The 19,940-nt window shown below is 43.9% G+C and overlaps 1 protein-coding gene across 1 annotated transcript; it reads right to left on the bottom strand.

The window, feature by feature from the left end:
* Nucleotides 1-26: 26 nt before the first annotated feature.
* capn10 (calpain 10) lies at nucleotides 27-19,766 on the bottom strand. Its single transcript, XM_029724889.1, has 14 exons — nucleotides 19,668-19,766; nucleotides 13,534-13,663; nucleotides 10,514-10,635; nucleotides 8,689-8,820; nucleotides 6,469-6,665; nucleotides 6,040-6,272; nucleotides 5,635-5,776; nucleotides 4,868-5,034; nucleotides 4,425-4,687; nucleotides 4,106-4,308; nucleotides 3,618-3,873; nucleotides 3,108-3,307; nucleotides 2,933-2,978; nucleotides 27-1,164 (listed from the first exon to the last, which is right to left on the bottom strand). The coding sequence occupies exons 2-14, from the start codon at nucleotides 13,550-13,552 to the stop codon at nucleotides 1,135-1,137; spliced, it is 2,010 nt and encodes a 669-aa protein (XP_029580749.1). The 5' UTR covers nucleotides 13,553-13,663; nucleotides 19,668-19,766; the 3' UTR covers nucleotides 27-1,134.
* Nucleotides 19,767-19,940: the final 174 nt, after the last annotated feature.

A 19,940-nucleotide genomic window follows, 5' to 3' on the forward strand; every position in this document is an offset into this window, starting at 1 on the left:
TTCAATCATGATGGTCACAGCTGAAGTGTGGTTTGCAGGAAACAACTTTATTATAGTTCCATCAGCACCTGCATCTTCTGTATAATTAAACACACAAACACACTGAAAACAAAAGTACAATAACACAGTAATAATCTCAGATAATAAAACCATTGTCATCAGTCAAAAGTTGGAGTGGCAGTGGTACCCAAGTTACCCCACCAGCGACACACAAACACAAACAAACACACACACACCCTGCCTTTTCAGCCACTGCGTGCAGAGCCAAAACACTGGCGGCTTCTTCCAAAGAATCTGTTGCCTAAGTAGTGCCGCCTCGCCCCATATCGCCCCCTGTACTTCCCCTTCAGCCTCATCTGTTCATCATGCAGCCACTTCAAACAGCAGTCCGGGTCAGGTCCAGTTCTAAGGGTGATAGGGACGGGGGCTGCAGGAGAGTCTCAGGTGTGGGGGTTGTGGGGTGAGGGGGCTACTCTGTTTTTGGTCGGAGGGCAAGGGCTTGATGTTAAAGCTGTCCTTAGCCACATATTTATAATCACATTCACCATACCCATAATCCTAAACTCAAACATTAAGGGGATGACAAAATATCAATGGTTAGGGGAAATTTCTACCTACTCTGGGGGCATGGATGAAGGCAAAGTTCAGTCACAGGCAGCCCTGGGGTTTGGGTCTGAGGCTGGGTGGGTGCACTGCAGTGTGGTGAGGTCCGACCCCTTGCTTCTGCCCTCTCTGCCCCAGCAAGGAGCTCCATGAGTGGGCCCTTTGTCCCAGGCCGACGGGCCAGCGAGTGAGCATAGTGAGCGGGCCTCTTCAATGGCGGCTGTTTGTTTACACCGGCCAGCCCCGTCAGCTCCCATTAGCGCCTGGCCCAACGACAACCTGTGATGTGCTAATCGCAGCCGGGAGAGAGAGAAAGGGAGAGAGAGAGAGACAGAAAGAAGAGATGCCGATCGGCTCCCTGAGCCTCGCCAGGCTGGGGATAAAGGCCCTGAGCCCAGGCTGTGCGTGCGCACACAAACACACACAGTGTTCGGCATGGGGAGGAGGGGGGAGACCCGCTCCTTTCATCTGTGGCCAAGGGCCGAAGTGATGTGAGCCCACGTCAGCAGAGCGGCAGTACAGCTCCCAGAGCTAACTACGCATCACAGATATGTGAGAGACCTGTCGCCAGAGAGAGAGAGACCTTATAAAATCCATAAATGTATCATTTTTGTGCAATTTATATCTACAGGCTAGATTGAGGTTTTTCTTTAATTATTGGAGGTTATCTGGTATTAGTATGTTATAATAAGCTTTAGAGCCGAACTGCACACTCGCAAAATAGCCAACACGCCAATCGCCAAATGCCTTTGGGAACGCGCAAAAAGGAAACGTCTGAGTTTAATTCAATAAGAGAAAATCTGCAAAATGGAGAGTTGAAAATAAAAAGAAGGGTATGTTTGGGAAAGACTTGGTGACGTGGTAAAAGAGGATGATAGCAGTGTGATGTGAGATGATTGTGAAGCGCAGTCACAAGATGGGGACTTCATATAGGCCTACGGCACGTCAAGGGAACTATAGCCTCCTGTTCAGATGGGTTAAATGGAAACTGACTGGGCACTGACTGTAGGTCTAGAACCTCTCACATAGCCTCACTATTAACTCCTGCAGAACTAAGCATTTCTTGCAACAAAATTTGGACTGGGGAACAGGAGTGGAGAAATATGATTACTTTCTTTCAGCATCTTGAGAGAATGCGCAGTTACCACCTCTACAGATGATATCTATCTTTATCTGCATCATTAAATCTGATACTATTTCAACCACATAAAATATGCACCCAACTCGAACTGAAATCTCATCAGAAACATGTTGGGTTGTTTTCATAGATTTCCATTTCCCTACAACCGGTCAAACTGATGTCATTTGGACATTTTGCTCTGCGAAAGAAGCAGAGATGACAGAGAACTTTAGATTCTATAGATTATTCTGGTGAGCAATGGGTTTATTTACTCTTCTAGGGCAACATATAATTACAGAAGAGAAGCTGCATGTATCTAGTTATAGTTGAATAACAAATAGCCTACCGAAATGTAGTAAATTAAAAACAGAAACATTTCAAATCAGGCAAAATAAATCCTGCACCCCCTGTCAAAACATCGTTCCGCCGTCTCTGAATGTAGCCTACAGCGCATTTTCTATGTAGCGGGTTAGGGTCTCTGAATGTAGCCTACAGCGCATTTTCTATATTAGCGGGTTAGGGTCTCTGAATGTAGCCTACAGCGCATTTTCTATATTAGCGGGTTAGGGTCTCTGAATGTAGCCTACAGCACATTTTCTATATTAGCGGGTTAGGGTCTCTGAATGTAGCCTACAGCGCATTTTCTATATTAGCGGGTCAGGGTCTCTGAATATAGCCTACAGCGCATTTTCTATATTAGCGGGTTAGGGTCTCTGAATGTAGCCTACAGCGCATTTTTTATATTAGCGGGTTAGGGTCTCTGAATGTAGCTTACAGCGCATTTTGTATATTAGCGGGTTAGGGTCTCTGAATGTAGCTTACAGCGCATTTTTTATATTAGCGGGTTAGGGTCTCTGAATGTAGCCTACAGCTCATTTTCTACATTAGCGGGTTAGGGTCTCTGAATGTAGCTTACAGCGCATTTTCTATATTAGCGGGTTAGGGTCTCTGAATATAGCTTACAGCGCATTTTTTATATTAGCGGGTTAGGGTCGGGTGCGGGCCTCAGATGTTGACTTTATCACATCGCAATTGCGGGCGGGTGCGGGGAACACACAACTGACCCGCGCACCACTAACAGACATTGATTAAATACTGCCATTCAACACAGTTGAAAAGTGTTTGTGCACTATGGTACACTAAATTGGTTTAGGAAGTGTGTTTGTTGCAAAGTATAGGTCTTGTACACATAGCCCCACACTCACTCACCTCTTGAATGGCTCTCCCCAGACTTTCCTGACTCTTCACCACTCTCCTGAAACACAAGTACAACACACCATCATATTATCCCCAAAATAAAAAGAAAAAATGAACACAATCACAAGGGCATAGGGCCTAGGAGAAGGTATTAAGAGGGTTGGGTGTGGAAGAGAACCAGGTCTACCTGTGTATTTTGCGAGCCACAGTGAGGGTGAACTGGCCTGGGGAGTCAGGCTGGTAGGTGGAGGGCACTATGACATAGGCCCCTGGAGGAAGGCAGCAGGCCAGACTGACAGCCTGGGTGTAGCAGTGAGGAATGCAGCTGGCCACCGGTTCCTCCTCCCTGGGTACTGTCGACACGGCCTGCTCCTGTCCCTCTGGAGCCTGGATACACAGAGAGGTTCACATGTAACTAGTCACAACATAATCATCTTCATATAGACACATTTTTAAGGAGGATTAAAACAGCATATCAACAGGCTAAACCATAGATTCTACATTAAGGATATCTTTTAGATAGGCTAACCACATACTGTTAATAAACCAGGGTCATATTTTATTAGGCACCAAACAGAAGAAAATGGACTAAAACAAGGAGGGACTACTTGGACTTCTTCAATAATAAACTCATTTTGTTTTTTTCATTGCAAAACTTTTTGCTAGAGTATTCCCTAATGAATACAACTCAGCTCACCTTGTACAGGTGAAAGCCGATGGCCTGGAGGTCAGTGTCAGGGCAGTTCTGGTGGAGGGTGACCCTAACATTGACCCCTGTTGACCCCGCTAAGTTGTCACCCATGGTGACCGGGAACCTGGGATTCTGCCAGTGAGATGGGAAGTTCCTGCTCCCCCCGGCCGATGACCCTGTGACCCATGCGCCCCGTAAGTAGTTTGTCTCCCACTCCCCCTCTGTTACCAATGGCAAAGAGGGCCCCGGGGTCTTCACAGCACTGCAGGAGGATGGGGGAACATATAGATCCAGTTTCCTAGACTTGTAAGATAACATGATCTACAAAACAAATGGCATGATATATAAACCACTTTTGATGTATGAAAAGCAAAACTTTTGATACATTTTGATTCATCCTATCCGTATTTGGTCCTGGCTCCCCATTTGACCCATCTCTTTATGGTCACAGTCTTCTGCTAAATGACTAAAATGTAAATGTTAGTCCCACTGACCTGAGTGAGGTGGGGGAAGAGGAGAAGACCCTGAGCAGGAAGCTCCCCTCACCCCCCTGGAGGAAGGTACTGGGGATGAGCAGGTGGAAGCCAGGGTCCAGGTGTGTGTGTAGCACCACCTCACGCTCGTAGGCGTGGCAGTGTGTGGAGGCACAGGGAGGGCTGTTCAGAGTCCCAGACAGGTTCAAACACTTCTTCTCTACCTGGGGATTGACAGACAGACATATGTATGCATTGCATGCGCACACACACACACACACACACACACACACTCTTATTTTAACATTTATCAGCTACAAGGCTACAGTGCAGTACCAACCTTCCACATGTGCAAAGCGATGGCCTGGTAGTGCTGGTGTTGTGTGGTGCTGCTGCCCTCTTCTGGTGACTGTGTGTAGTGATGTCCTGTGTTCCTGCTATACCTTCTGTGCTGTAGCAGAGACACCAGCACCTCTCCCCTCTCAAACACCCGCAGCCAGAACTGAGGGTTGCTGCCAAAGCTACTGTTGTTACGGCAACCACCTGCTGAGTGACCTTTGACCCAGCGATCGCCCGTCTGGTGGCTGTGAGTCAGCAGCTCTCCTATTGGACAGATAGGGGCTGTGAATCACACAATCACAACAACACTGGCTTTGCTTAGCTTTCCTTTTATGAAGTGATAGTTCAACCCCAAACCAAAGATCGTTAGATGTTCTCATACATTCAAAACTATTAAACTTTGTCTAATGCTTGTATAAATGAGGAAGTATTGAATGAGTATACCAGAATAGATGCTCTGCAGGTGTCCCTCCTCATTGATAGGATACCCCACTGTGACATCATCAAACTGCAACAGGAATTCAGTCTCGTCCACCCAGAACTCTGCCTCCTGGGCCCGGCCCAGCAAGTTCAGAGTACAGGCCGAGTCCAGAGAGTTCCAGCCTTCTCCACTGCCAGGTGAGAGTGGCCAGTTTATTACTGAGACAGAGGTTCTTAAGAAAATAATTATAGATGGATCCAGGCTCAAAATGACACAAAAGAACACACACACACACACGGGCGAGCCCTGGACGGGCATGAATTTTAAGCCCTACTCATGCCAGTGGTGTTCAGGCTCTACCCAGGCCGATTGCTTCTGCCAAATTTAAGGCCCAGCCCTGCCCAAAATAACATAATTAGTACCCAATTAGCTGTTCGTCTGTCTGTTCCTCGCTCCCTGCGCAGCATACGCTGTGTGCATGGCTCTGCTCTGCTTGTAGTTCTGCAGTGTTGCCAACTTAGAGCCTTTGTAATTATATCTAGTGAGTTTTTTCAGACCCTTCCAGCGACTTTAAATCGGTAAAGGATTCTAGCTACACATTTCCCACTAAATTCTGCTGCAAACGAGAGAGGGAGAAGCTGTCTGCGCAACAGAAGTCACAGCAACGGCGCAGACACAGGCAGAAAAGCAGAAGGGGAGGGGGTGTCTGGTGGGAGAGGGGAGAACACTACCGCTGGGACCTCAGCTGTGCGGGCTCGGGTAGTACAGCTCTAACACACACACACCCTACCTCTCTCTCCATGCTCCCTCCCAGCAGCGCCTTCCCCAGGGGTTTCTGATCCTGATTAGACGTACTCCTCCCCGTTCCACCGTCCTCACGTCCACCCACTCCATCACACTCAGGGCATGGAACTGCCCCAACTCACTGGCACCTAGGGTGTAAGGGGGCAGTTAGGGTAAATATAGCCCTAAACAATATTTTAGCTACTGGCCTATTAGCAGACTTGGGGGTGTGCCAGTACCTTACTTTGAAAGGTCAGTCACAAGATTTCAATGGAAGGCTTTCAGTAAGATTCTTAGAAAACTGCATTCCTTTTCCATTGGAGAACAATGGTCTGCACAGCCCAGTGCTATTTTTGTGTTTAAAATGCTAAAACAGCAGACTATTCTCAGACCAGTCATTTTTCCTCCTCACCTCCGGGGGCACTGTGTACAGAGCAGCTGACTGAACAGCCCTCTCTGACCGCATGCAGCAGGTCCAGATCCAGCCTCCTCCTCCTGACCCAGTCACTGTCAGATGACTCCCGACCCTGGTCCTCCTCTGTCCCACAATCCCCCAGGCTCCAGCGCTCCGCCAGCCCCCCTGTCAGGTCTACCAGGGCCTCAGAGACCTGCCCCGCCCATAGGCGCTCATATGACCCCTGCAGCCTGGGGGAGGAGTAGGGACAGGAGACAACATGGGTGTATCAGAGAATGTCACAAAACAGAACTACAGTATTGTATGGTATGGAATGGTATGGAATGGTATGTGATTGGAATCAAATATTTGGAGACCCAATATTAATGACTAGATGCAGAAATGCTGTTAGTAATTTTTTTGAGGTCACTTCCAACTGTCACTCACTTGGCGTAGGCCTTCTCCAGCAGAGCAACCCAAAAAGCAGTGGGGGATTGGCAGCGCGAGAAGCAGAGCTTGCCGCTGAGGCAGGGCAGCCGGTCGTCAACGGTTACCTCTGTCCAGCAGCCATGCTGCCAGAGACGGAAGAGGAAGGAGCCCCGGTACCCCCTCTCCCCCCACTGGGGCTGGGCAGGGGGTATCACCTGGGGGACAGAAAGGGTACAGGGCACTGAGTTTTTCACAGTATTTTGGTATTGATAAAAGTCACCAAGTACTTAATGGACTAGGTCAGTGGCAGAAGCATAGTGTATTTGCTGTAAGACTTGAATTTGTGGTAGTAACCTACAGTTGTAGTTTTACTGTTCACAGCAAAACCAAAAAGCAACAAAATACTTCAATGCAATAACATATGTGACTCGTTTCAGGAAACTAGACGTATGTCGCTACTTCACAGGAGCGCCATTTGAACGTAACCTTTTTTTATTTTTATCAAAATGTGTTTTTTGGCAGAAATGCCTTCTGAAACATGTGAACTTTCATGTGCCTTAATAACAAACTTGTATGCAATCTGTAAATACAAAAAAAATGGTTCAATTACGAGCCTAGTTGGTTTAGCCATGGAAAGAGACAGGAAATTTCCCGCTAGCCATGATTGGCTGAGATAATGAGTGGGCTGGACATGCCAAGAGATGAGTTTGGATTGGTCTGCCATGTAGCGTGCTTCTGTCTATAAAATGAGCTGGTCAGTATGTGTAGGTAATCCTTTCTAACACAGCTTTTTTGGAAGATATCATGTTGTAGAACTGCATAAGTGTTGTTCTCCACTTTCTGGATGACCAAGTTTTGAAATCTGTGGAATTGGAGTATGATAGCTAAGAAGATGGAGAAAATACAGCCGTTTGATTGCAAATAAGCAGACGGAGTCAAAAAGAGAACACAGCAGGCTCCGGATTACATCTTCAAGCTAAGGGCAACCATGGCATCCGTGACAGAGAGGGAGAAGAGTCCATCCATGTATACGGGTAAGAGAGTCTAGCTAGCTACATTTTCAGATATTACACGTTTCAAATTTTGTCAGAAAGTTGTTTTAATTTCAAGTTAAAGTGTAGTGTTAGCTAGCTAGCTAATGTTAGCAGGTTGGCTAGTTAGCTAACATTACGTGTATGATCTGTGTAGTAATGTTATTCGTATCTCAGAGCCATTTGCATTGCTAGATATATAGCCTAATGTTAGCTAGCTTATATTGAACCTGGTTAGCTACCTGCAGATTCATGCAGGGAAGTAACGTTATGAGTTGGGATTATGGTTCACTGTTTAGCTAGCTAGCTACATGACTAAACAAAAGACTCCGCTATGCAAGTAACTATTCCAATAGAATTTGTATGATGTCACTGCAACAACCGTCGATAGATGTAGCTGGTAAATTCGCTCTGGCTATCTACTCCGATTTCAGAGCACCCTCATCTGACTGTGCCTGACTGTACCAGAGCGCAGAATAACTGACGAATTTACAAACGCTCAACACCCGTTGAATATGGCCGGTGTCAGTAAACCTCAGCAAAAAAGCGTAATTAAATTGTTGCCAGCAGCACAGTTGCATTCACCAACATTCTAGATAACATGAAAGCAGCCTAACCAGCTCTGCTAGTGCGAGTAAAATGGTCAGAGTGAGCTATTTGCTCATTTGTGTCTGGAAGTAGCTAGCAAGCTAGCCAACATTAGCTGTTGACTGCTGTTGTTAGGACAGAACGTTCAGATCAACCCTACTCCTCGGCCAGAGCGTTCTGGACACTCCGTGAGCGAAACGCTCTGAATTTACGAACACCCAGAGCACACTCTGGCACTCCAGATAAAATGTACGAACACACCCATAGTATAAACCAGCCTTTAGTTTTGAAATCTTTGGTTGTTTAGTACATAGCCTCATATGTGGGGCTAAAGCTTAAAAGGGTGTGAACGATGCTGATTGGGTGCAGACAAAAAGAGCTCTCCAGTAGGTACCAAAACATTCAAGGGCCATTTTCTCAAAAGTGGGGTTACAAGTTTATCAACTTTCAAAGCAGAACTACTTTCCCATTGTTCCTCAACTGTAGTGTATGATATACAATGTTCTAGCTCTGAGTCTCTACTTTTATCCAATGTTAAAAACACCATTTCAAATTTTGCTACATAAGATCGAATCGAGCCGGTCAGTAACATATACATTACAAATTTGTGGAGCTTTACCTTGTTCATCAAATGCTGGTACTTCAGTAAGATTGTGCAGGCACAGAGGAACCAACAGTCTCCCAGGAGGCCTTGCTTTGCATGGCCGTCATTGGTGTTGTCAGGGAAGAGTGCAGGAGACGGGCAGATCTCCTGGAGGGACAGAGAGAGAAATATGTCACCATTAACAGACACACAGAATCATTGTGAGCAGATTGGACATGCTTGCTTCCATTATGTGAGCAAATGTTCACAAGGTGTTGAGGAAAAAATAACATGTATTGGAAGGAACACAGAATATAAATCGCATATACAGTGTCTTCGGGAAAGTACTCAGAACCCTTTTCACTAACGACATAGTGAACAAAAGGTTTTTATAAATTTTGGCAAATTTATTACAAATAAAAAACAGAAATACCTTATTTAGATAAGTATTCAGCCCCTTTGCTATGAGACTTTGAGCTCAGGTGCATCCTGTTTCCATTGATCATTCTTGAGATGTTTCTACAACTTGATTGGAGTCCACCTGTGGTAAATTCAATTGATTGGACATGATTTGGAAAGGCACACACCTGTCTATATAAAAGTCCCACAGTTGACAGTGCTTGTCAGAGCAAAAACCAAGCCATGATGTCGAAGGAATTGTCCGTAGAGCTCCAAGACAGGATTCTTTTGAGGCACAGATCTGGGGAAGTGTACTAAAAAAATGTCTGCAGCATTGAAGGCCCCCAAGAACACAGTGGCCTCCATCATTCTTAAATGGAAGAAGTTTGGAACCACCAAGACTCTTCCTAGAGCTGGCCGCCCAGCCAAACTGAGCAATCAGGGGAGAAGGGTCTTGGTCAGGGAAGTGACCAAGAACGTGATGGTCACTCTGACAGAGCTCTAGAGTTCCACTGTGGAGATGGGAGAACCTTCCAGAAAGACAACCATCTCTACAGCACTCCATCAATCAGGTCTTTATGGTAGAGTGGCCAGACAGAAGCCAGTCCTCAGTAAAAGGCACATGACAGCCCACTTGGAGTTTGCCAATAGGCACCTATAGACTCTCAGACCATGAGAAACAAGATTCTCTGGTCTGATAAAACCAAGATTGAACTCTTTGGCCTGAATGCCAAGTGTCACGTCTGGAGGAAACCTGGCACCATCCCTACGGTGAAGCATGGTGGTGGCAGCATCATGCTGTGGGGATGTTTTTCAGGGGCAGGGACTGGGTGACTAGTCGGGATTGAGGCAAAGATGAACTGAGCAAAGTACAGAGAGATCCTTGCTCCAGAGCACTCAGGACCTCAGACTGGGGCGAATGTTCGCCTTCCAATAGGACAACGACCCTAAGCACACAGCCAAGACAACGCAGGAGTGGCTTCGGGACAAGTCTCTGAATGTCCTTGAGTGGCCCAGCCAGCGCCTGGACTTGAACCCGATCAAACATCTCTGGAGAGATCTGAAAATAGCTGTGCAGCAATGCTCCCCATCCAACCTGACTGAGCTTGAGAAGATCTGCAGAGAAGAATGGAAGAAACTCCCCAAATACAGGTGTGCCAAGCTTGTTGTGTCATACCCAAGAAAAGTCGATGCTGTAATCATTGCCAAAGGTGCTTCAACAAAGTACTGAGTAAAGGGTCAGAATACTTATGTAAATGTGATTCCATTTTTTTTTATAAATCAGTAAATATATGGGGTATTGTGTGTATATTGATGAGGGGAAAAAAACAGAATAAGGCTGTAAAATAGCAAAAAAATAAATAAATCAAGGGGTCTGAAAACTTTCAGAAGGCACTGTATATTATATTATGAGTGACCTAAGGCCAATTCTGATTGGATAAGTTGTAGGCCCGGGTCTCACCTGTGGCCGGAGCCATGTGATGTCATCCTGGAACCTGGCGATAGGGGTGGAGTAGTCTGAGAACAGGGAGGAGTCCTCACAGATGAAGGCAGGGTCCTCAAACAGACCCTTGTATTCTACAGCTAAAACAGTGATGGAGATGGAGGAGCATGTTATCAACACTAGAAGGGATATTCAATTCTATTTTATAAAATGTAATTTCCTGCAACATATACAGTTGAAGTGGGAAGTTTACATACACTTCGGTTGGAGTCATTAAATTGCGTTTTTCAACCACTCCACAAATTTCTTGTTAAAACCTCTTTGGGCTTGGGGACAGTATTTTCACATCCGGATGAAAAGCGTGCCCAAAATAAACTGCCTGCAACTCTGGTCCAGAAGCTAGGATATGCATATTATTAGTAGATTTGGATAAAAAACACTCTGAAGTTTCTAAAACTGTTTGAATAATATATGTGAGTATAGCAGAACTGATTTAGCAGGCAAAATCCTGAGCACAATCCATCCAGGGAAAACAAAATTAGAGCTCAATCTGTTTCTCAATTAGTTTTCTATGGCAATCCCTTTTTACTAGAAATATGCTTGCAGTTCCTATGGCTTCCACTAGATGACAACAGTCTTTAGAAATTGGTTGATGTTTTTCCTTTGAGAAATGAAGAAGTAGCCCTTTACTTTCTGAGAGTCAAGCCAAGTGTACTTTTTTGTTTGGGGCGCACGACCTGGAACTCGCTCCACTTTCATTTTATCCGCTATTGAACACAGTATATTCCGTCTTAAATTTTATTGATTATTTACGTTTTAAAACACCTAAAGTTGGATTAGGAAAGTTGTTTGAAATGTTTGGACAAAGTTTACAAGTAACTTATTAGATACTTTGTAGGCATGTTGGGCGAGTTGGAACCGGTGTTTTTCTGAATCAAACGCGCCAAATAAATTGACATTTTGGGGATATAAAAAAGCTATTTATCGAACAAAAGGACCATTTGTGATGTTTATGGGGCATCTTGGAGTGCCAACAGAAGAAGATCTTCAAAGGTAAGGCATGAATTATATCGTTATTTCTGACTTTTGTGTAGCACCTGCCTGGTTGAAATCTGATTTTCATGTGTTGGTATGCTGGGCGCTGTCCTCAGATAATCGCATGGTCTGCTTTCGCCGTAAAGCCTTTTTAAAATCTGACACTGCAGCTGGATTAACAAGAAGTTAATCTTTAAACCGATGTATAACACTTGTATGCTTTATGAATTCTTATTATGAGTATTTCTGTTTTTGAATTTGGTGCACTGCAATTTCACTGGGTGTTGTCAAATCGATCCTGCTAAAGGGATTGGCGCACGAAGGGATCCATAAGAAGTTAACAAACTATAGTTTTGGCAAGTCGGTTAGGACATCTACTTTGTGCATGACACAAGTAATTTTTCCAACAATTATTTACAAACAGATTATTTCACTAATAATTCACTGTATCACAATTCCAGTGGGTCAGAAGTTTACAAACACCAAGTTGACTGTGCCTTTAAACGGCTTGGAAAATTCCAGAAAATGATGTCATGGCTTTAGAAGCTTCTGACATCATTTGAGTCAATTGGAGGTGTACCTGTGGATGTATTTCTAGGCCTACCTTCAAACTCAGTGCCTCTTTGCTTGACATCACGGGAAAATCTAAAGAAATCAGCCAAGACCTCAGAAAAAAATGGTAGACCTCCACAAGTCTGGTTCATCCTTGGGATCAATTTCCAAACGCCTGAAGGTACCACGTTCAGTTGTACAAACAATAATACGCAACTGTAAACACCATGGCACCACGCAGCCGTCATACCGCTCAGGAAGGAGATGCATTCTGTCTCCTAGAGATGAACGTACTTTGGTGCGAAAATTGCAAATCAATCCCAGAACAACAGCAAAGGACCTTGTGAAGATGCTGGAGGAAACAGGTACAAAAGAATCTATATCCACAGTAAAATTAGTCCTATATTGACATAACCTGAAAGGCCGCTCAGCAAGGAAGAAGTCACTGCTCCAAAACCGCCATAAAAAAGCCAGACTACGGTTTGCAACTGCACATGGGGACAAAGATTGTAATTTTTGGAGAAATGTCCTCTGGTCCAGTGAAACAAAAATAGAACTGTTTGGCTATAATGACCATCATTATGTTTGGAGGAAAAAGGGGGAGGCTTGCAAGCCGAAGAACACCATCCCAACCGTGAAGCACGGGGGTGGCAGCATCATGTTGTGGGGGTGCTTTGCAGCAGGAGTGACTGGTGCACTTCACAAAATTGATGGCATCATGAGGGAGGAAAATTATGTGGATATATTGAAGCAACATCAAGACATCAGTCAGAAAGTTACAGCTTGATCGCAAATGGGTCTTCCAAATGGACAATGACCCCAAGCATACTTCCAAAGTTGTGGCAAAATGGCTTAAGGACAAAAAAGTCAAGGTATTGGAGTGGCCATCACAAATCCCTGACCTCAATCCGATAGAACATTTGTGGGCAGAACTGAAAAAGCGTGTGCGAGCAAGGAGGCCTACAAACCTGACTCAGTTACACCAGCTCTGTCAGGACGAATGGGCCAAAATTCACCCAACTTATTGTGGAAGGCTACCCAAAATGTTTGACCAAAGTTAAACAATTTGAAGGCTACGCTACCAAATACAAATTGAGTGTATGTAAACTTCTGACCCACTGGGAATGTGATGAAAGAAATAAAAGCTGAAATAAATCATTCTCCCTACTATTATTCTGACATTTCACATTCTTAAAATAAAGTGGTGATCCTAACTGACCTAAGACAGGGAATTTTTACTAGGATTAAATGTCAGGAATTGTGAAAATCTGAGTTTAAACGTATTTGGCTAAGGTGTATGTAAACTTCCGACTTCAACTGTAATTGACCCTTCAACATAGCAGTAAAGCGAAATAAATACATAGGCTAATAACAGCAGTACACTAGGAGCAACATAATGTCAAGTTACCAACAGTTGTTTACTAAAAAGAGAATGTCACCCTCAAACTTACCCCGCTCATCTTCCTCCATCGCCTCCCTGTCTTGTCCGGGAATCACCCACGATGCACTACTTCTCCTCTACAACCAAGGAGCTGGGTTTTTCATGACCCCATCATTCTTGAAAATACAGCATTAGGTTTCCTTCAAAATAATCAGAACAGACTGTAATGGCAAGATAAATTGGTAGCCAGCATTTGCATATCAAAACAAACAGCCAGATAAACAGATGGGCTGTGATGTAAATATACCACTTTCAAGGAGCAGGACACTAATCCGTACGCTTATAAGAAATCCCGCTGTGCCATCAGACGAAACATTAAACAGGCAAAGCGTCAATACAGGACTAAGATTGAATCCTACTACAAAGGCTCTGATGCTAGTCGGATGTGGCAGGGCTTGCAAACTATTACGGACTACAAAGGGAAACCCAGCCACAAGTTGCCCAGTGACGCGAGACTACCAGACAAGCTAAATGCCTTTAATGCTCGCTTCAACGCAAGCAAGCATGAGAGCACCAGCTGTTCCGGTCGACTGTGTGATCACGGTCTCTGTAGCCGATGTGAGTAAGACCTTTAAACAGGTCAACATTTACAAAGCCCCAGGGCCAGACGGATTACCAGGACGTGTCCTTAAAGCATGCGCAGACCAACTGGCAAGTGTCTTCACTGACATATTCAACTTCTTCCTGACCGGGTGTATAATACCTACATGTTTCAAGCAGACCACCATAATCTCTGTGCCAAAGAAAGCGAAGGTAACCTGCCTAAATGATTACCGCCCTGTAGCACTCACGTCGGTAGCCATGAAGTGCTTTGAAAGGCTGGTCATGGCTCCCATCAACACCATCATCCCGGAAACCCTAGACCCACTCCAATTCGCATACCGCCCCAAAAGATCCACAGATGACGCAATCTCAAATCGCACTCCACACTGCCCTTTCCCACCTGGACAAAAGGAACACCTATGTGAGAATGCTGTTCATTGACTACAGCTCAGCATTCAACACCATAGTGCCCACAAAGCTCATCACTAAGCTAAGGACCCTGGGACTAAATATCTGCCTCTGCAACTGGATCCTGGACTTCCTGAGGGGCCGCCCCAAGTGGTAAGGGTAAGCAACAACACATCTGTCACGCTGATCCTCAACACAGGGGCCCGTCAAGGGTGCGTGCTTAGTCCCCTCCTGTACTCACTGTTCACCTACGACTGTGTGGCCAAGCATGACTCAAACACCATCATTAAGTTTGCTGACGACACAACGGTGGTAGGCCTGATCAATGAAAATGATGAGGCAGCCTATAGGGAGGAGCTCAAAGATCTGGCAGTGTGGTGCCAGGACAACAACCACTCCCTCAATGTGAGCAAGACAAAGAAGCTGATTGTGGACTGCAGGAAAGGGAGGGCCAAACAGGCCCCCATTAACAACAACAGGGCTGTAGTGGAGCGGGTCAAGAGTTTCAAGTACCTTGGTGTCCACATCACCAACAAACTAACATGGTCCAAACACACCAAGACAGTCGTAAAGAGGGCACAACAAAAACATTTTCCCTCTCAGGAGACTGAAAAGATTTGGCATGGGTCCCCAGATCCGTATGCGGTATTGTGTGTAGGTATTGTGTGTAGATTACTGAGGATTTAATTTAATTTAAACCATTTTAGAATAAGGCTGTAACGTAACAAAATGTGGGGAAAAATCAAGGGATCTGAATACTTTCCGAAGGCACTGTATATGGCCAATATACCGCGGCTAAGGGCTGTGTCCAGGTACTCTGTGTTGCGTCGTGCGTAAGAACAGCCTTAGCCGTCGTATATTGGCCATATACATATACCCCCTCTGGCCTTATTGCTTAAATAACCTAGGCTACACTTTTACATGTAGGCTAATTATTTATGTATTAGAGGTCAACCGATTAATCGGAAAGGCCGATTAATTCGGGCCGATTTCAAGTTTTCATAACAATCGGTAATCGTTTTTTTTTTTTTTTTTTACACCTTTATTTAACTAGGCAAGTCAGATTAAGAACACATTCTTATTTTCAATGACGGCCTAGGAACGGGGGTTAACTGCCTTGTTCGGGGGGATTCGTTTTTGCAACCTTCAGTTACTAGTCCAACGCTCTAACCACCTGCCTTACATTGCACTCCACGAGGAGCCTGCATGGCAGGCTGACTACCTATTACGTGAGGGCAGCAAGAAGCCAAGGTAAGTTGCTAGCTAGCATTAAACTTATCTTATAAAAAACGATCAATCTTAACATAATCACTAGACATGGTTGATGATATTGCTAGTTTATCTAACGTGTCCTGCGTTGCATATAATCGATGCGGTGCCTGTTAATTTATCCTTGAATCACAGCCTACTTTGACAAACGGGTGTTGATTTAACAAGCGCATTTGCGAAAAAAGCACTGTCGTTGCACCAATGTACCTAACCATAAACATCAATGCCTTTCTTTAAAATCAATACACAAGTATATATTTTTAAACCTGCATATTTAGTTAATATTGCCTGCTAACATGAAATTGTGTCACATCTCTAGCGTTCATTGCACGCAGAGTCAGGGTATATGCAACAGTTTGGGCCGCCTGGCTCGTTGCGAACTAATTTGCCAGAATTTTACGTAATTATGACATAACATTGAAGGTTGTGCAATGTAACAGGAATATTTAGACTTAGGGATGCCACCCGTTAGATAAAATATGGAACGGTTCCGTATTTCACTGAAAGGAAAAACTTTTGTTTTCGAGATGATAGTTTCCGGATTCGACCATATTAATGACCTAAGGCTTGTATTTCTGTGTGTTTATTATATTATAATTAAGTCTATGATTTGATAGAGGAGTCTGACAGCGGTGGTAGGCACCAGCAGGCTCGTAAGCATTCATTCAAAACAGCACTTTCGTGCGTTTTGCCAGCAGCCCTTCACTGTGCTTCAAGCATTGCGCTGTTTATGACTTCAAGCCGGGTGGGTATAATTTGTGTAACGTTCCAACAGGAATCTATTCCAAAAACTTCGTAAATAACAAGGTTTCCAAAAAACAACGCATACAAAGTTGTATAGCGGCAGAATAAGATACCAGGTAGTGAGTGGTCTATTTCATTGCGTTTTTCACTCATCATGTTTATTCCGAAAAATGTCTGTTCTCACTCTGGTTGCCTATGGACAAACATTAAGAATAAGCTACGTGGTGAGTTGAGGTTGGCAACCTTTTACTTTACGTTTTTTGGAACAGATTCCTGTTGGAACGTTCCACAAATTATACCCACCCCTTCAAGCCTATCAACTCCCAAGATGAGGCTGGTATAACCGATGTGAAATGGCTAGCTAGTTAGCGGGGTGCACGCTAATTGTGTTTCAAACGTCACTTGCTCTGAGACTTGGAGTAGTTTTTCCCCTTCCTCTACATGGGTAACGCTGCTTCGAGGGTGGCTGTTGTCGATGTGTTCCTGGTTCGAGCCCAGGTAGGAGCGAGGAGAGGGACGGAAGCTATACTGTTACACTGGCAATACTAAAGTGCCTATAAGAACATCCAATAGTCAAAGGTATATGAAATACAAATGGTATAGAGAGAAATAGTCCTATAATTCCTATAATAACTACAACCTAAAATTTACCTGGGAATATTGAAGACTCATGTTAAAAGGAACCACCAGCTTTCATATGTTCCCATGTTCTGAGCAAGGAACTTAAACCTTAGCTTTTTTACATGGCACATATTGCACTTTTACTTTCTTCTCCAACACTTCGTTTTGCATTATTTAAACCAAACTGAATGTTTCATTATTTATTTGAGGCTAAATTGATTTTATTGATGTATTATATTAAGTTAAAATAAGTGTTCATTCAGTATTGTTGTAATTGTCATTATTACAAATAAATAAACAAATCTGCTTTTTTGGTCCTCCAATAATCGGTGTCGGCGTTGAAAAATCATAATCGGTCGACCTCTTATGTATATTTATGCACAACATATGTAAATATTGTTGTTGGCCATTTTAGAGGCAATTTTAAGTGAATTTCTGGCTCAGTTGACAATTCCATTTATTTATTTTAGTAGTAGGCTACTCTTATTAGCCTTTTAAATCACTATGAATGACCTATATGTTCTAGAGTAGACCCATGTTGGTATATAAAAAAAAACACTTCTTTGAATTTGGGAAGTTCATCTTCAGTTTGGGACTATTTAAATTGCACTTCAGGACAATTCTGGGACGGTGATGAAAAAGGTTAGTCTTGAGCCCTGTTTGTAGCAAGCTAGCTAACTAACATTGGCTAGAAAGTTGAAGTCAGAGGAGAGAGAGCGGCGTGCGGAGCACAGCGGAGGTGAGGACAGAGAGGAGCCAATTAACTCACTTACTGACTATTAAATAGCCAGGGGTGGCAGGGTAGCCTAGTGGTTAGAGCGTTGGACTAGTAACCGAAAGGTTGCAAGATCGAATCCCAGCTCTGACAAGGTAAAAATCTGTCGTTCTGTTCCTAGGACGTCATTGAAAATACGATTTTTTTAAAACTGACTTGCGGTAAAGGTCAAATAAAATGATAATAGTTGTGATTGATTGATTAATAGTAGAATACAACTCTTGATGTACTGGACTCGTGATGGATCTCCTGTCACTCTTTCCTTTCCATCTTGCTCAACAGGGATGGATGACTGGGACATCAGGCTGCCTGCAGCCACACATTAATTTACATTTTGTATTAAATAAAAGACAAATAGCAAAATGTTGGGACTTTTCGGTTTTTCACTTCTATAGTTCATATTAAATAATTGTGTAAACCAATAAGAAAGGGAGATAAGCAGAGAACAATTTAAAGTTAGAGAAATTTTACCAGTTGTATTTACATAGATTGTCATTATAGAGACACCTATTGGAAACGTGCCAACTCGACCTGCTGCGTAAAAATGGGGTGCTAGTTTTCAAGCCTTGTGTGCGGGTTGAGTTGTCACGCGTCATAAATTATTGCTGACCTGGCAACCCCGCTGCTACTCCAAAAATCACACGTGTACGCACGCACGTACGTAGATCAACGGCATGGTTTGTCTCAGGAGAACAGTGGTAACACAGAACAAAGAGACAGATATTTACCAGATGTATTAAATGTGAAGCGTTTCCACTCAATACCAAATACGGTGACGGGCGGAAGTAGAGTGGGCTGCGATATGTAGACTTTACCACTTTCCAAAGTTTCAAAAAAATTGCGTTGTTTAGGAGTGCAAGCACAGACAAAGGGGGTAACCGAGACGCGTCACAGGGGCTATAAAGATGAAGCATCGTTCAGACCGTTTTCTAACCACCGAATATGGTAGTGGGAGGCAGTCCGGTAAAGATGAAGTATTGTTCAGACCGTTTTCTAACCACCGAATATGGTAGTGGGAGGCAGTCCGGTCGCGGGTATTGGAAGAGGATAGAACTAGGTAAAACTGGCCGATATTCTGCAAATTCTCACCGATGAAACATCTCCTCAATATTTTTCCCAAAACTACAAATATGTTACCAACACAGTGCACTATGTTTTATAGACTTGGCACTTTGCCAAAGTTTAGTTATTTTTTTATTGCGTTGTTTAGAAGGAGTGTAAGGTTGAATTAAGTTTTCACGCATTTCACAAGTGAGGCGTTCCCTAACGGATATATGCAAAGTGATAGAACGAGCCAATAGGATCTCACTAGTTCACGCTTGGCTCCGCCCACCTCCTTGTTTGTTCAGCCCACTACTATGATTCATCTGCTCCCATGGGAAACGACAGGCTCTGGTCTATCTTGGGGTGCTTATAAACGTCTTTGGTAGTAGGCTAGCTATAGAGGTAATCCCATGCAGAAACAATAGAGAACAAACACAATGGCACGCGTATCAGACTAGTCATTAAAGAGCCCAGCCTAAAGTCGTGCATCGTTCTATGCACTGCAGTCAGCGTTTTTAAAATAATGTGGATGATGGTTAGCTAGCTAACGTTAGTTAGTTAGCGTTAGCAAACCAGCCTGCTAGCTAACGTTAGTAAACTAGGCATGTTAGCTAACTACGTTATTACATCGCTATTAGACAATGATAATAGCTACTTGAAACGCTGAAATCACATATTGTTTCCATAAGAGTGCATAAATACAATTGAGAAAACTGCAAAGAAACGTAGCAGGTAAATACCTGAATATAGTCCTGCCAAATCTCTACCGGAAGGACAGTGACAGCAAGCTGCCCATTCATAATGCGAATCCTTCCAGTTTGCGAGTTTTGGGTATTATGGTGCCACCCCGTGGCTATACATTGCATTACACAAGGTTTATCTGGAATGGGCAGGCATCACATCACATGATATAACTTTCGCTTGCTTGGATGGAAGTTTGGATATAAGAAAACAGGTTGAGGTTAAGAGGGTTACTGCTGTAGGCTACTTCGAATAATATGTAGCCAACGTTT

This window comes from Salmo trutta, chromosome 31 (genome assembly GCF_901001165.1).
Source record: "Salmo trutta chromosome 31, fSalTru1.1, whole genome shotgun sequence".
NCBI classification, from domain to species: domain Eukaryota; kingdom Metazoa; phylum Chordata; class Actinopteri; order Salmoniformes; family Salmonidae; genus Salmo; species Salmo trutta.

Coding starts and splice junctions, on each gene's coding strand:
- capn10 (XM_029724889.1), bottom strand. Junction 8,821..10,513: donor TCACATGGCTCCGGCCACAG/GTGAGACCCGGG, acceptor CTGTCCCTCCAG/GAGATCTGCCCGTCTCCTGC. Junction 6,273..6,468: donor CTGGAGAAGGCCTACGCCAA/GTGAGTGACAGT, acceptor CTCCTCCCCCAG/GCTGCAGGGGTCATATGAGC.